At 44.4% G+C, this 16301-nt stretch overlaps 1 protein-coding gene across 1 annotated transcript in view; it reads right to left on the bottom strand.

Annotated features, from left to right (window-relative positions):
- arvcfb (ARVCF delta catenin family member b) overlaps positions 1-16301 on the bottom strand; it is a 123477-nt gene that overhangs the window by 70624 nt on the left and 36552 nt on the right. The window contains exons 2-3 of the mRNA XM_076104787.1: positions 8281-8439; positions 1353-1926 (exon numbers count right to left, since the gene is read on the bottom strand). Of these exons, the coding sequence (XP_075960902.1) occupies positions 1353-1926; positions 8281-8439 (733 nt within the window). The remainder of the gene's footprint in view (positions 1-1352; positions 1927-8280; positions 8440-16301) is intronic.

Raw genomic sequence — 16301 nt, 5'->3', positions numbered from 1 at the left:
AACTTACACGCTGTCATGAAGCCGGAAGGCCAGGATAGACTGTCACCTTTGACCGTGACAAAAAGCACACACACACACACACACAGATACACAATATTTCCTGTCTTGCTCGTTCCTGCCTCTAGACCCCCTCTGTTCTATTCCTTTACATTTGACTTCAGGCCCACACATTTTGCACCGAGATTGACAGAAACGCGCCGATAACTTAAACAGCTATATTTAACATTCTGTGTGTTGTTATTCGAGCTTCTCCTTATTTTGTTGACATAGCCGGGCCGGCCATGCATGCTTTTATTGCACGTGAGTCAATGTGAGCGTGCCCCACGTGTAAGCTGTACAGCAATTACAGCTCATAACGTCGTCCCAACCGACAGCGTTGCTGCAGAAGCGTAGTACCCACCCTCCGGTTCCCCCTCAGGTAAACACTGTTAGCTCTGTCAGCACTCGACATGTTGTGCCACTGAGATGCTCCCAATCTCGGATTTTGCACCTTTAAAAACATCCTTCTGCTTTCAAACGCACTTATCGACTTCAAATCTCTGCTTCAATTTACTTCAGGGTGGACATTTTTCCCAGGCCTCCCTTTGGGCAGCAATGAAATGATTGGAAGCTATTAAGAGACAATTATTGTTGGAGGCGAACATGCTTTTCTTTCCTGTCGGCTGGAGCCAGGGGTTATACTCATCTCAACAAAGGTTGCACAAAAAAGGCTTTGAGAGATGACTGAGAAAAGCCTCCCATCCTCTCCCACTCTCCCTCCATCCCCTCTATCCTCCCTCCCTTCCCTCCTCACGTCTCAAATCATTCGCCTCTTTACCTCTGACACAAACACTTGTTCACTATCCTTTTATAGGAAAATGGCAATCAAAGACTGGTTTTTCCTCGCTTCCTTTCTCAAGCAAGTTGCTCAAGGAGACGAGACATCTGTTTACTTGCGCTCAGTGTAGCGTAGTCTATTTCATGGCGAGAGCAAGACAAGCATTCTTTATTCTCTCTCATCTTAACAAGATGATCTCCTCTCATATCAAGGCAAAGCCTGCGCTTCTGCATAAGAACTCACTGTCCAACTTAGAAAGAATAACATGCACACTGTAGGAACTTGGACATCTTCACAAAACCATTATCTCCTGCCAGTAGCCTGAATCCTTCGACGCAATCTGTCAGGTTATATACAGGTTTATACTGGTGTGTAAAAATAACTTTTATGCAGATTCATCTGTGTAATATCTGTTTCCTGTTTAAAAGCAAGTTCTGCTCTCTCAAGTTCTTTTGCATTTATCCTCACCTGACTCGGGGCATATCACGAAGGGGTTCCCGGTGGGTGCGACCCCGGTTGGCCCCCTGCAGGGTGCGGCGGTTGGCGGTGGAATAGTCGGGCTCCAGCTCGTATGGCTCCTCCTCTTCAGGGCCCAAGCTGCGGCGATCATCCTCCAGGCCATATGGCTCGGCCTGGAAGCGCTCTGGCTGCGAGCGGTTCAGATCCACAGTGCTGCTACCCATGGGCACCTGGGGCTGGGCCACATGGCCGTAGTCATCCTTGCGAATAGGCAGCGTGTAGCTGTTCTCCGGCCGGTAGCTGTTGGGCAGGTAGGGGTAGCGCGGCGGCCGGAAGTTGACGCCCCGTGACAGGCTGCCGTAGTTCTCGGTTAAATCGGCGTAGCCATCGTGCAGGCCGTAGTGGCGGACGTACTGGCTCTCGGGCGTTTCTCCATATGAATCGTTGTAGGAGTTGTTGTAGGAGCGCGTCAGGGTGGAGGTCGCTTGAGGGGTGATGAAGCGGTCCCCTCCATTCTTCATGTAGCGCCGGTCGATGGAGTCGGTGTAGCTGCCCAGTGGGGACGAGCCTTCAGGCAGGGGCAAGCCGTCGGGCCCCAGGGGCACCTGGCGCACCGTCCGCGTGGTCACCGTCTTCACCATCTTAGTCACCTGTTAGAGGGGAACAGATACACCCGTCAGACAGGGTGGCATCAGCGTGACAGAGTGATGTTAAATTCAGGCTGCAGGTATGCAGCAAACCATGCTCTCCACTAAACAAAGACTGGCCTCTCCAGCTGTTCAACTGTGCTAGAAAGAGGCAAATAAACTTGATAAATGGAAAGTAAATGCAAATTTAGATTCTTGTTGTAAACATTAAAACATGCATTTCAAACCTAATGCAGAGGAAAACTCAATTTGTGTTAATTCAATTAAACTTTGGAATTGGTGCGACTACATTTTTCATTGTGCTGCATTAAAATGTCATAAAGTGATGTTTCATAAAATAATGGGTTTGTGAAGCAGATCGTTTTTTTTAATGCTGAAGTTGATTGGGACTCATTTTATGTTCATCAAATTGAAAATTGAAAGTTGTTCGGCCCGTGTCATCAATTTGTGTTGCCTTGAATTATGAAGTGAAAAAAAAAAATCTGTAGGCATTAAACATGAAATCTAAATCCAAAATACCGTATATACACAGTGGCTGTCTCTCCTGGATTGTGCTGTAACAGAGCCATCTTGAAGTGCTACAGCTCTACTGGACCTTGAATCCTTTGCGTCCCCAAGGGAACAGGGTAGCATCACACTCTGTGACAACCAGACCTGCATGCATCTATCGCTCACTTCTTCCTATAGCTAAATAACTCCACTTCCTCTGCTGTCTCTGAGGCTGTCTGACTGGAGAATTGCAGACAGCTACTCCACTCCCTGGGCTCTCCGCCCATACAGAAACCAATTTGCTGCCCAGTGAATTCTGCCGTGGACGATAATTGGCTATTTTGTCCACGGCTATAAATTCATCTTCAAAATTAATGAGGTTGATGAAAATGAATCGTCATCCGCAGGGGTGCAGGTCTGATGCAATTCGTGCCTGACAAGGTGTCGCAGTTCGTTCCCACTTGACGTAAGACTGCCGTTCAGATTTTCTCGGGGAAATGAAGAAAAGAAATCTGATGGGTTTAATTTTCGACACCAGTCCTCTTAATTGTAATATGCTTTCTTTATTGTCCCATCAATGCTATGATTTAGATTATAATCAGGAGCGCGCCAAGGCATGTAACAATATCAAGGAACCACAATGAAGCATTAACCCTCGCTACAGAGGTGCAAAAGCCCAAACAGCATTATCTGTTGTTCGACACGGCGTCCTCATTAACTTGCTTCAAACAAGTAGAAATATTCAGTGGCCTACACCCCAATTGTTTGCTCCATAACAAAGCCTATTTCAGGAACGCCATGGTTCATTTCCATGTTCAGAGTAATTACCGAGTCATTTACGTTTGTTTCTGATGCCGTTCTGCCTTGGCTTTGCGCTAGTTACAAATAAAGAGCTCATTTGCTTGATTCACATTAGCTACAGCACTTGTATGACCTTGGAATGAATAAAGTTTGTATCTATCTATCTATCGAATAACAATCTCGCTTTCATCCTCTTGATTCACAGCGTTAAGAACCCAAACTGGCTGTTCTGGTGTCTATAGCATGGGTCCTAATGCTAACTCTGGGCCACAAGGGGACTACAGGTGCAGAATGTTATTCCATGCATGAAGCGATTACGTAGGCCTGATATATATATAATTTATTAAATAACATTATGAAACTTTTTGCTAAGCTTTAGTGATTTTCCAGAGAGATATAGCTTCACATAAAAATCGAAGCATTTTAGTCATGAGCATAATGTCAGAATGCTTTTCTACAGATCTGGTAATTTTATAACAAGTTATTTATCAACATATTTTATTCTGTCCTATTCTGTCAGAGCTGAGAGGAGAGCACGGTGAATGCTGCCGCTTCCCAGCCTTGACATGCCCAGCAGCCTTGTACCAACACAGCTTTTTAGGCGATTTGCAAGTGCTGCAAAGGGAGCCATCACACAGTTTTCTAACACTCTTTGATGTACACTCAAGTTCACAAGGCGTTAAGGGGAAGCGAGGGGAGGCGAGGGACCTGCATTTCAAAAGGGGCGTTTGAAATATGCTGGCGTGGGGTAAACAGGGCTAAAAGAGACTTGCTAAAATGGTGGGAGAGAGTGAGTATTTGTGAGCATGTGCAGATGTAGAAATACTACAGATTTGTACATGTGCGTGCATGGAAAGGCAATGCCGTACTGAAAAGTTGAAACAACCACACACAGTTAGACAAAGGACTTAACCGTTTACCAAGCCAGTGTCAAACTGTGCACTTTACAGTTCTGTAAGAGGTTTCACAACCTCTGCGGCATTCACTTTACTGAGAGTTTAAATTGTCGGGGTGGCCCGGGAGTTTCTGAGAGAGGATGAGGTGGTAACTCAGATATGTAAGTGACGTCCGTGATTCATTTTCAACTCACCTAAAAGAGGATTTGCGAGGATGGCCGAAGTAGAAATAGTTAGTTTCGCTGCAATGCTAGAAGCGACTAAATGCGGGCCGTTTTAAAACATGATGTTAAAGGAACAGGGAGACAGGCGGGGGAGGGGGGGAAACAGCAAACATCACACAGGGTTCAGCATCCTTTACTGCTTCTATCTCCGACGGACTGGGGGTCGAGATGGAGACCGGGGTGGGGGTCCGGCTGGCAGGCCTGGACTCCACTAACAAGTTGTCAGTCAACATCATTGGGTGGTAGGTGCAGCGGGTGATGGTTGTGACCACTTTGGTCACCTAGAGTTGGTGGGACGGGGGGGGGGGTAGAGCCATCAGTAAACCGCATTAGATTTCATTATCGGTTGTTTGAGCTCTGTATTTCACATGGCTCAAAAATGACACAGTGCCACAGACTTTTAAGGTACATGTACAGCAGCTGAATGCAATCTGAGGGAGGAGAGTAGAAAACGTGTCTGTTCTTTATTCTGTTCTATTCAACAGTGGCACCTCATTTGTCACAACAGCTGTACCTGATCAACTGACTCCTACCTACTCACAGCTGACTCCCCAGTGTGTGCAGAGTAGTGAAAGTGATTTTATTTGTTTGTGTGTGTGGTCTGTCTCAAGTCTCATTAGCTCATATCCAGAGGAAAGGAGGAAAGATGATTTCATTGGCCCAACTGGGCTCTTCCTCCAACGTGACTGGTGTGCCAGCAGGAAGACAGCAGTAAAGCATGGCATGCTGGGAATGGAGGAAGGACGTGGATGTTATTGAGCTCAGACTCATTCAGGGACTTGGCTAATTCACTTTGATTGAAAATGCAAATAGAACCAGTGGTTAGTCTGCTATTGAAAGGCCGCGTGTGGTTGTTCTCCAATTGTATATTAAAAACATATTAAACCCTACATTAACTGAGCCTCTTTTTCAGTATCTCCATCTTAGTGCCAACTTTTTTGTATCTTTCTCAGTATTCTAACTAGTAATATTGCTGACATTTAAACAGCTAGAGACAGGTTTACCACCAGAAAAAAACTTTTTTGCCTGTAAATCAGGAAGATGGGAGAAGCTTCCATGTTTCATCTTCCAGCAGTGAGATGGGGGATAACCATCAAGGGAAAGGAATGTGTTAGCATTAGACGGTATGGCAAGACTTTGGTTCAAAAGAACAGATAAGCACATAAATAAAACTGTGAGTCGCTAGGAGATGACGGGAGGGACAGAAAAGGAGAGAGGGTGAAAAACAACACATGAAAGTATGCTAGAGAGAGGACGACAATACGGAAGGAAAGTGAGGAAGACGAGGGGAGGGGTTTCTTTGGGTAAACTCTCGGCTGGGTCTGGATCCATTTGCCGCCACGGAGACGTTGGCTTCCAGAAGTTCACCCTGAACATGAATCTGCTTTTCTCCTCAAAGTGACTTCCAGAGAGCACCCGATCCCTTCCTCCCGGCAGGGTGGCGGCCTCTTTCAGGGAGCGTCCTTCCTCTTCACTTCCTCAGCAGCAAAGCCCTTGATTAGTGTGATGTTTTACTGCACATGCTTGCGTGTGTTATCGCTAAGGAGGTCTGCGTATGAATGCATAAAATCATGTGGGTGTGAGTGAGTGTGTGTGGCCAATCCCCTCGCAGCAAACAGGCTGGAGGGGAATGGGCCCTCCCTGATGAGGGATTAGACCAGGCTTTTTAATTACAGTTTCACAGTCCCCAGAGTAGGCGCTCAACACGGCGCTCTCCACTCCACTGGAAGCCTACAGCAGCAGCAGCAGCAGTTGACTCCGTCTACGTTTACAACCAAATCCCAAGCAAAATGTTGCAATTATAAGCTGAATTTTGAAGGTATGTCTCAAAATGTGGACGTAAAAAGGAAGAGATTCTAAACCCCACTAGAGTTTGTTTTTTTGTCAAATGGAAATCTGGCGTGGATTCTGGTGGGAATTCTTCTCAATGCACAGAGAGTGATGAATTTAAACATGGAAGTGAAATGCAGACTGCAGAAATTCTTCAAAAACCCAACCTGACACCGAGAGGAGGACATTCTAGTTCGAGCAATTGCAGATTACTGATGCCACTTGAAATGTATTGTTCAGTCCTGGGTAAAGTGGTAGCAAATTACTTCGGGGAGCCAATGCATAAAAACATGGTAATTCATATCATTCAAAAATAAAAACTATCACAAGGCTACATCTGAAGGGAAAAACAAGTAAAAAGTGATTGAAATTGTAACTCCTGACACACGGATTCATAGCGTGTCCTCGGGCTAGTTGCAAAGATTATAGATACCAATTAAAGGGAAACACCTTCACGTAAAGAGGGTTTGAACTATCAAATATCGCCATGAAACTTTCCCAGTTGATTACTTACATTAATTCATTTGTGTATTACAAGTTTTTTTTTAAGTTGTCTGTTTAAATATGCAAATATTGCAGTTTCATATTTTTTTTTCATTTTGTTGACAAGTTCGAGTCAAATGTTTTTACTGACTGATTTTGGATATCCATTCATATCACTCAATAAATCAGAACATACTGTGAACAGACAAAAAAAAAATCAAAACTGTAAAGTTTGATGTATGTCAACTGAAGATATTTCTAGCTCAGAGATTACATTTGGCAAAGCGCTACAAGGTCAACATCTTTAAGTGATAGATGACCATGATCGGCACAAAACTTCCAACATTTTCTGAAATTTCATGTTAAATATGCAAATGATGCTTTATCTAATGGTAACTGTTTTGAATTTATTAGAAATCTACAGACGCAAAAAAACGAAGCAGTAAATTAAACACCAAAATGTATATTTGAAATGTTTTCTTTCCACTAGACTGAAAGAAGACATGTTATGGAAGCAAAATAGCCAACAATCTAAGAATTTGACCAGTGCATGAAAAACTATGTTTTTGCCTGGGTTGTCTCTCACTCCATCTCATATCAACATCACTACGTATGGGATTTATTTATTATTATGTGTTATTGGTGCTTAGCACTGGCATTTTGTACCATCTATAATGTCAATGAGGGATGTTGTCAGACAGAATTTAAAAGAGAGAAATAAGGAAAGAGAGAGAGAGAGACAGAAGACCATGCAAAAGAAATAAGAAAACAGAGAGAGAATGGGTCTCATCCCAGCAGGTGGAAGCAACAAGCAGTGAACTGAGAAGTATTGTAGAGTATAGACTGGAGAATTATTTGGCTTGTGATGAAGCAGACTGTGTTGCATACTGCTGCTGTAGCCTGTATGGGCACACATATAAATGGTGGCGTGGTGGGAAAAGCCATACTGGTATAAAAGTCCACTCACCTTCACGTTAGATGAGATATCCTTACAGAAAGAAATAACAGAACACAGTAGAGGACGAATCAACAAAAGAGCTTTTAAGAAGCACACAGCTAGGAGAACACCAGGGGAGTTGGCTCATACTAACACAATAATCAAATAATTGAAGCCGTGAGAGGGAGATGAAACCACTTTGGGCTGTAGGATTATGGGATTTAGAGTTCTTCAGGGTGGAAGTCTGGGGGAGGAGCTACAGTGCTGTGCTGTTTGGAAGCGGTAATCCATAACCATAATTTGAAGCAATATTGAAATGGATCAAAGGGACTTTGGGGGGGTGTTTGCAGCGATGAGCACAATGGGATCTCTTTGCCACAACAATGCAACTGCTCTGAGGTGTGCTGCTCAGGTGTGATAGTAGGTACCAGGCTGACTATCAGCGCTGTACAGCAGATCGTAGAAGAATCATCAGTTTAATCTGCAGGGCACAGCTAACCTTCTAAGTCTACCTTTTTGCTTAGTATCATTGCTAAGTTTTTTCACAGCATCTAACATGATTTACAATCGGAAAATACTTGGTCAACGAATGTTCATAGAACAGTTTTTAGTGTTTATTCATCATTCAGTTACATGATCAGTGCCACCCTCTACGTATATACACTGCAACTCGGCTGAGTGCACCTTTGTGTCTCACCTTGGTTTCTGTGCGCCGTGTGGTGCCATCATCAGAGGTGACCACGGAGACATGGGAGGTGGGGGTGCCAGGGTCCTCCTCTATGGTGACCGTCTCCTCCACCACCTCCTGTGGCTCCTGCATCATAGCCAGGGATGTGGCGTTGCTGGGGCTCTGCTCCTGCACAGACGGGGGGGGGGGGGGAGACAAGACATCAAGAGTTAACAGATTTTTATATTCAGTTGTTAGATGGCAAGAAAAACAGCACAACATCCAGGTAATCTTCCCATTAAAATTGGAAATATTTAGATAATACACAATCACAATAAATGATTTATTGATTTACTTTGTCGAATAAATTCAATCTACTTAATTAAATACCAGCTTAGTTATGGACAGGTCATGCAGATTCACATATACACAATTGGGAGCTGCCACTAAGATGCCCATGAATTCTTAAAAAAACAAAACAGATACGGTTCAATAACAACATTTTTGAAACTTTGCTGCCAATGTTATCAGAATTATTTATTAGCTCAATATCTGCACATAGCAAATAGAGTATTACTTACGCTAGGAATAAGGTTAGGTAACTAAAAAAAGGTCAACTATAGTACAAGCCCAACCTCTCCACACCCGTAAGTAACCTAGTAACAAGACTAGTTTCCTCAGAACAGCTTGAAACAGCACTCTAAATAATACGTCCGTAAGCACGCACTCTTGACAATGCCTATATGAAAAACAACAATAATGTTCTAGTTTGTTTCTTGTCCTGACGCACCATGATTTATTTAGCCCTGATATTATATCCAAACACTGCAATGCAGGGTAGCAACTCCTCACCTCTTGAGACTTTAAATTGAGTTAAAGCTTCTTTCAAGGCAAGCAAAAGCCTGGAGCACTGCTTTTGATTCATATTTCATTGGGAGACCATGGATTTAGAGAAGAAGTGTCCATGGGCTAAGGATGAAAGTGAGTCCCTCACACCCCCGCCTGACCCTGTGTGAATGTGTGAGAAATACAGTCTTCCTGTTGATGGAAGATGATATGAAGTCAGTGGTCGGAAGTGCAACGCCCTGGCACGGCCCGCTGCTGTGCATGAGTGTGACAACATTACAGCTCTCGTAATGGAGAGGGGAAGGAAAGCATTTGAGGCAATCATTGATAACCAAAACAGCACAGAGCCAAGAGAGGGAGAGGAAATCAAAAGTAATGAAGAGGGAGGAGAGGGAAAGAGTTGGAGGACAGTGTAGTAGAAAGAGTTTTTCTTTTAAAGGGGAAAAATATGAAGCAGGTGTTTGTGTACTAGATAGATTTAACTGACCTCTGTCTGACAATCCATTTTTATTGTGTGCACTGTTCCTTTAGCTACGTGAAGGACATTTTAATTGTATTCACAAAGTTAAAAAACACCCACCAATTTATGTCCAAAATACTTTTTTTTTTAATTAAACCTTTGGCAACCATTAATCGTAATCCAAAGATAAAAGATCAAAGCTATGAAACACAAAAAAATCTCCCTCAGCGTCCCCCCTAATATCTTAAACCATTTGCAAATTCACCTCACGTAGAAAAACATTAAAAACAACTGAACCAAGCAGACTATTTTTGTCGACCAATTACACAAAGCTGGAGGGAGAAACAGAAGGCCAAGGAGAGAGCAAGAGGAAACGTTTGAGTGTTGTTCGCCACAGTGTTTGGTTGAAACACTACAAGCGACGCCTTATGGTGGGAGACTGCTTGTTTTCTTCACCTCTTGGAAGAAACGTACAAGTAAACAGTTCTCCACTGATTGGCCAACTCCTCTCAGGCTTCAAAGCCCCACACAGTCCCCATTGATCTTCAGTCCTTTCTGCTGATCAGACAGAAGTTTGCACTTTTTCTGTTGAGGATCTTTTTCGACTAATCCCACAACCCTTCAGCCTCCTAATGTGATCTGCCAAATGAGTACATGTAATTGGAAACTGTTTGGAAAACGGCAGGCACTTTCAAAAATAATTGGCATGGGCTTGGATGAACCATCCCGTCAATCAAACTCTTGCCAAAGCCAGTCACGAGAAGAGCTCCATCTTTTTCATCAAGAAAAGCTTTCAGTGCCGGTCTTTGCTCTTTTATCATTGAAGAAATACTCTCCAGTTCTAATATAATGGAAGCTATTACAGCCTCTCCGCTAACCTCTTTATGAGCCACAATTGTTCTGTCGATCAACAGTCGTACGAACGTAGCTGTCAGTCGCACCTCACAGGAGGCTGATTGGTCTGTGCTCCGGCTGGCTGCTGGAAAGAAACCGGTCCCTTGATTTGGTTGTATGCATAACCTCCTTCAGCAACACCAAGACACTGAAAACGTTCTCTATTTACCTGCACCACTCTATCCAGTAACTTAGAGTCAATTTGCACCATGAACTGAGCTGAGTTAGGTCATTACCCTCGGAGAAAGGTTCTGTAGTCCCATTATTGGGGTTAATGACTGGGAAGGCTTTCTGCTGCATAGGAGGAGACACATTTATTTACACACAAGCATTGCAGAGCTTTACAACTGACCTCAGGCTAAACAGCACAGCTAGGCTGGGAGGGGCCTTCTAATGATATTCAGAAAAGGTGAGCGCTGATTAGTTGCCTCTAATTAACATCCTTGTTCTGTTCAATCATAAACGTGAATTACCTTCATGACTTGGCACCCGGTAATGAAAACAAAAGGTAAGAAAACTGAAGTCTGAGTGTGTACAGTACTACTGTAATTTTAAAATGTACAATGTTTAAAAATGTACAATCAATTTAAAAGGCACAAAATTCCGTATTCAGAGCATATCTAGGATTGAAGCATTGTCTCCACACGACTCAACATGGTGACGGCTGAGCCCGTGGCTAGCGGCTAACGGAGCTAACGCCATGAAAAGTGCAGACAACTGCAACAGTACTGACAGAGCTAACAGCATTAACCCAGGGGAAACCGGTAGCTGGGCGCTACGTTATCAGCGGTATAAAAGCACAGAATTTTGAATTTAGCACCTTTACCAACCAGAATACAGCTTTGGTCAGACACAGAAACCCAAGGCTCACTGAAGATGCAAGGTGTTGCCGAGTCCCTTGATACTCATTGGCTGCCTGTTGCAATTTGACAGGTAATAGCAGCCTTTAAAGTTGAACTATTTTTCTACTTTTTACTTTGAAGAATGCAAGGCGCATACTTCCTTTGAAATACATAACAGCATTTCTTCTTATTGTCATGTCTCTTTGTGAACACTCCATGAACAAACAACGGAATATAGTTAAAGAAAAACAATAGTCTAAGGCATTCAATTAAGATAATTAAGCCATGTGCATGTGTGCCAACTTACATATTAAATGATTTATCTTTTCATTCTCTGCACAGAATTAGGCAGATACTGTGTATGTTAACTCTTCCTTACAAATTGAGCACAATCACTGTGAATGTTCCACCTCTTTGGCTCTCCGCTAATGAAATCTGGACAATTTAACTGCATTCCTATGATGTTTCATTTCTTTGATCGGGTGAACGCAGAGGGAACGTTGTCAAAACAGCGTCATGTAAAAACAAAAAAAAAAGGGAGCACCATCATACACTAGTTTAAAACACATAGTGGACAGAGAGGTCCTTGGAGGCCGACTGACAAACTGGCTTCTTGGTCGAAGCTTAATTCAGTTCTCTCGTTCACTTTCCTCTCGTCTCTGCGTGCACTAAGTGAGAGAGTGGAGTTGAACTCAACATTACAGCCCCTAAATAAATGATTAAAAGCCGTCTGGCTGTGGGCTAGCACACGTTTCTGCCCGGTCCTGGGGGAATAACAGGCTGTTTCTGAGTCGAGTAGATTCAGTAAAGCTTACCCTTAAGTTGAGAGCGGGAGGAGAGGAGCACAGTGAGTTAATGGCTGACCTCAGAGAGATGAATGATAGAAGTAGAAGAAGGGTACGAGAGAGAATGTGGTAAGGGTGGGGGACGAAGTTCCAGCACATTCAAATCGTGTGGAAATGGTTTTGTATAAGCCAATGGAAAAGTGGTAACCTCCAGGTTGTTCAGGCGAGCTTATGATCTGACGGTTGCAGGCTAAAATTCCCAATCAGCTGGATCAGGAAAACAAGGGAGAAGCCCCTCAGCTGAAGAGTAACCGAGCGTCCATGGAGCAAAGCGTCTCACCTCACCTGTTCGGAACAGTCCGGAACAACTATTGCTATTTTGAACAGCCTGCCATGAAAATGTGAAAGTCAGCAAGAGTCAAACCTGGATAAAGAGGATACAAACATATTAAGAGCACCTGGGAAAGAATACAAAACACAAGCTTTTATAAACCCAGGCAATCCTATCTGTTAAGGATCGGATTTAACCAGACAAAAGAAACACATTTTAAGGTTCCTGAGCCCAAGTAAATAACAAAGCAACAGGATTGTCTCCTTGCCTAGCCTAAAAAGCCCTGCCAAGAGCTGGACCCCACTTCTGATGAGGAGAAAAGAGCTTGCAAGAGCTTTGCCATTTGGATCACTTCTGTTCAGTCAGCAGTAGAGGAGAGATTGAGGTCTCAAACAGACAGGGATTTGGCTCTTAAGAAGGCCTGAGGCTTTGTACAACCTGAACTTTTTTCAATCTGGTGTATTTGGCTTTGACTAGCAGTAGGAGGAGAACTTGATTGGTGGATGATGAAACCTCCTCTTCCTGGTCTGACACTGGCTAACCCCTGAAGGGATGAGGCTTGGAGTGTACTTGTACTATACTAAGAAAAGAAAATTCGACAGCTACTTTTGCTACATTACATCAAAGTACATGAAAGCATTGAGTACGTCCGGACAAGAATTAGAAGAGACTCGTGCTCTTCCATAACTCAACAACATACAACATACGATCAATACCTCCAAAAAAACCAATACCCTTGAAAAGAGCCCTTGAGCTTTCTCCTGTGGAGTATATTTCATTACAATAGATCATGCAGGGACATGCGGCGTCTTAAGAGCGACTAATCTGAACCGTAATGGATTGCTGTGCTGCTGGAAGAAAAGAAGGAGGAGGAGGAGGAATACAAAGGCACGAGATGAAGTGATACAGGGGTGTCAATTAGCGGAGGCCCGCTATCTGCCATCAATCCACACCCATTCATCATCTGTGTTCAATAAGCTGCTCAGTGTTGTCAGTGGATGGGGAGATAAAGTTAAAATGTTGGAAAGGGAGAGAGCGTTTGCAGATAAGGGGCTTTCCTTCCCCCGGGACAGAATCACGGCAAGAAAACTTCAGATGGAGTTAAGAGAATGAGTCATTCCTGCAGTAGGTGTCCAAGGTGTAACGTAGCACAGACATTTTATTGATGTTATAGTGATAGTATTGGTAAAGACAGCAACGTGGAGGAATACAGTATTAGTGGTGAACTAATACAACCACAAAACCTCCATTAGATTCTGGCAGGGGACCATGACCCACCCCTCTCGTCCAGTTTACAGGAAGGGCACTAGCTCATATACGACACCTGGGTTTCTGTTTCAATACCAAAACAGTAACTTGGTGAATATTCTATTAATTTACCCAAAAGAGCCAAAGTTATGAAAAGTTGTCTACCAGCACCTCCCATGCCTGTCAGTTGACGTGACCACTGCTATACAGCATTTTGCTGCGCCAGCATCCACCTGAGTCCAAGTTCCCCGTGTGCAGTTATCGTCGTCACTCCTTATTCCCTGCTGTGTCGAGTTAGTTGTTTCACTACGGAGATTGATGAGGTCAGAGCCTAGACACCAAATATTAACACTGTACATATTAGCAGAGTAAAAGTCATGACTTAATGACTGAAATAGTCTAAAACTGGCAATATTATCATTTATATCAGGAACGACACACAAGGTGCTGCATACGCAATTTGGTCGATACTAAAGATGTGCTGAGATCCAACTCAGCCCTATGAACAGTAATAATTAGGACCAGCCTAAGTTGCACATATCAGCCATTGCAATCACATTATTTTCGAATTTAGCTGCACCTTTTCAAAATTGGTGGAGACCTCAGAAGAGACATTGAGAGCCTGATAACAAGAAATGTTTCCCAAGAACAGCACCATATGTTCCCGTTGTCAGTGGATGCAGGAATACATGAGGACAACTTTCCCTCTCAGCCCAACAGTAGAATTTAGATATGTGTCTCAGACTGAACACAGTGGGAGGGAGCCTGCGGTTACTTTCAGGTTGAGACAACAGAACTTGTCAGATCGCCACCTGGTCATGCATACCGGCGTGATCAGAGTCACCTTCCTTCCTGATGCACACACACATACACGACATGCTCAGTCATAGCCTGACCCCTGTGCAGTGACTAACAGGATTTCACTCTAGAGACATGCCAGCAATCATTACATGGCTCTTACACAATTAATCCTCCAGCAAAGATCGCCTGGCTAACCTTGGGTCCTCCAATTTCCCATCAGCCCCTTCTGTTACTACCACCTGCCCTCTCGGCAGCACTGGCCGGTGAGGAATCACATTTCAAAAGAGAATGAGAAAGAAAGAGGGAGCATTCGAGAACGCAGTTCACTAGCGTGACCCGTAAAAAAAAACAGCAACTGTGAACTGCAGCCGTGTGACCCAAACATCCAGCCAAAGCAAGATTTGTTTGTGGGATAAAGCAGAGGCTGAGGGGAAGTCAAGTAGAGGAAGGGGAACTAAAGAGGCTGACAATGCATGGCAATGGCCCAAACAGCATGCTCTCTCAGGGTGAAAAGGAGAACGGGGGGCATTCAGTCACTTCTGAGGCCAGCCAGGACTCATCTCAGTTACAGCCAGCGCAGAAATCCCAACTCTCTGAATGACTGGAAGTCCAGCTGACCTCGTGCTGCGGTGTGTGGTGGTGAACATTGTCTACTCTATGTGCGTGCTTTAGAAATCCTTAAACTCAACTCAAGGGGTAACGCACACACAAACTAGCACACAAATAACTGTAGGGGGGAGGGCCAAAGTCCTGATGATGCAGCTGGGAATGATGGGACCTTAATCTCTCCTTCGCTGGCGACTGATCCTGAGCCAAATCTGGGCTTCTCTCCCTCTCATCTCTTTCACGCTTGGCCTCCTGGTTTCAGACGCCTCCATCATTGCCCATTCCACTCCTGTTTTTTCTACCTCTTTCCTGAAACCCCCGCCTACTAACCCGCCACGCCACCCTCCATCAGGCGCGCCCTTTTGTTCCTTTGCACCAGTGCCTAGACAAAACTCGAGTCAGCCAGACCGCTTGACAGGCTCAGACCCTAACAGACAGAGGCCTCAGTCAAGGGAAAACCACCAGCTAAAGCCAGATTGCCTCCCGATGGGACATCGCTACCACATTTACCTACTGCGAACCGACTATCTAGCGACAGACGGAAACCCCAGCTCAACCCTCGGCAACATTCGACACCATCTTAATCTCTGGAATGGCAGATATTCCCATTTCAATTGGCCGAGAGATGTTTTGAAACCTTTGGTACTTTCTTACATATGCCATCAATTACACACTGTACATACAAACACACTTGCACACACGGAGTCACATACCACATGTTTTCCTCACAATTCAAGGCCTTGAGTCACATTAGAAGTGAAGCATGCAGAAAGTCCCTCTCAACATGGAATTTGTGGTAGCACTCAACAACTCGAGCAGCAGGAGGATAAATAAGCAGTGCAGATTTTCAGTAAGCAGCCAAAGAGACAGAAAAGCGGGAGGAGGATCATGAATAAAAAACAAAAGGAGGAGAGTCACATGGAGCCTGTAGAGTAAAACTAAAACAATGAGTCTTGGAGAGGGGTCAGCGCTCGTGGCCAGGGTTTGTTTGTTTGGACAGTGGGTGCGACCATGAGAGAGATAGAGAAAGAGAAGAATCCAGCACTGTTCAGAGCAGCAGTAGCTGGCCACGGTGGACAGGTGGTGGGCGGAGTGCAGGGTGGTGGTAGGTTTGTCCTGGTGGCGTAACAGAGTCTCCTGGAGGGCGGGTTGTTTGCAGCGCCCCTCCCGTCAGAGGACTGGTGATTGGAGAGGGGGGGGGGGGGGCTTGCAGTGTGTGGAGGAGGCAGTGAGACAGA

The sequence above is a fragment of the Anarhichas minor genome, unplaced genomic scaffold, assembly GCF_050575085.1.
Source record: "Anarhichas minor isolate MPS153535 unplaced genomic scaffold, ASM5057508v1 ptg000030l, whole genome shotgun sequence".
Lineage (NCBI taxonomy): Eukaryota > Metazoa > Chordata > Actinopteri > Perciformes > Anarhichadidae > Anarhichas > Anarhichas minor.
This window is presented reverse-complemented; position numbering and strand designations above follow the sequence as displayed.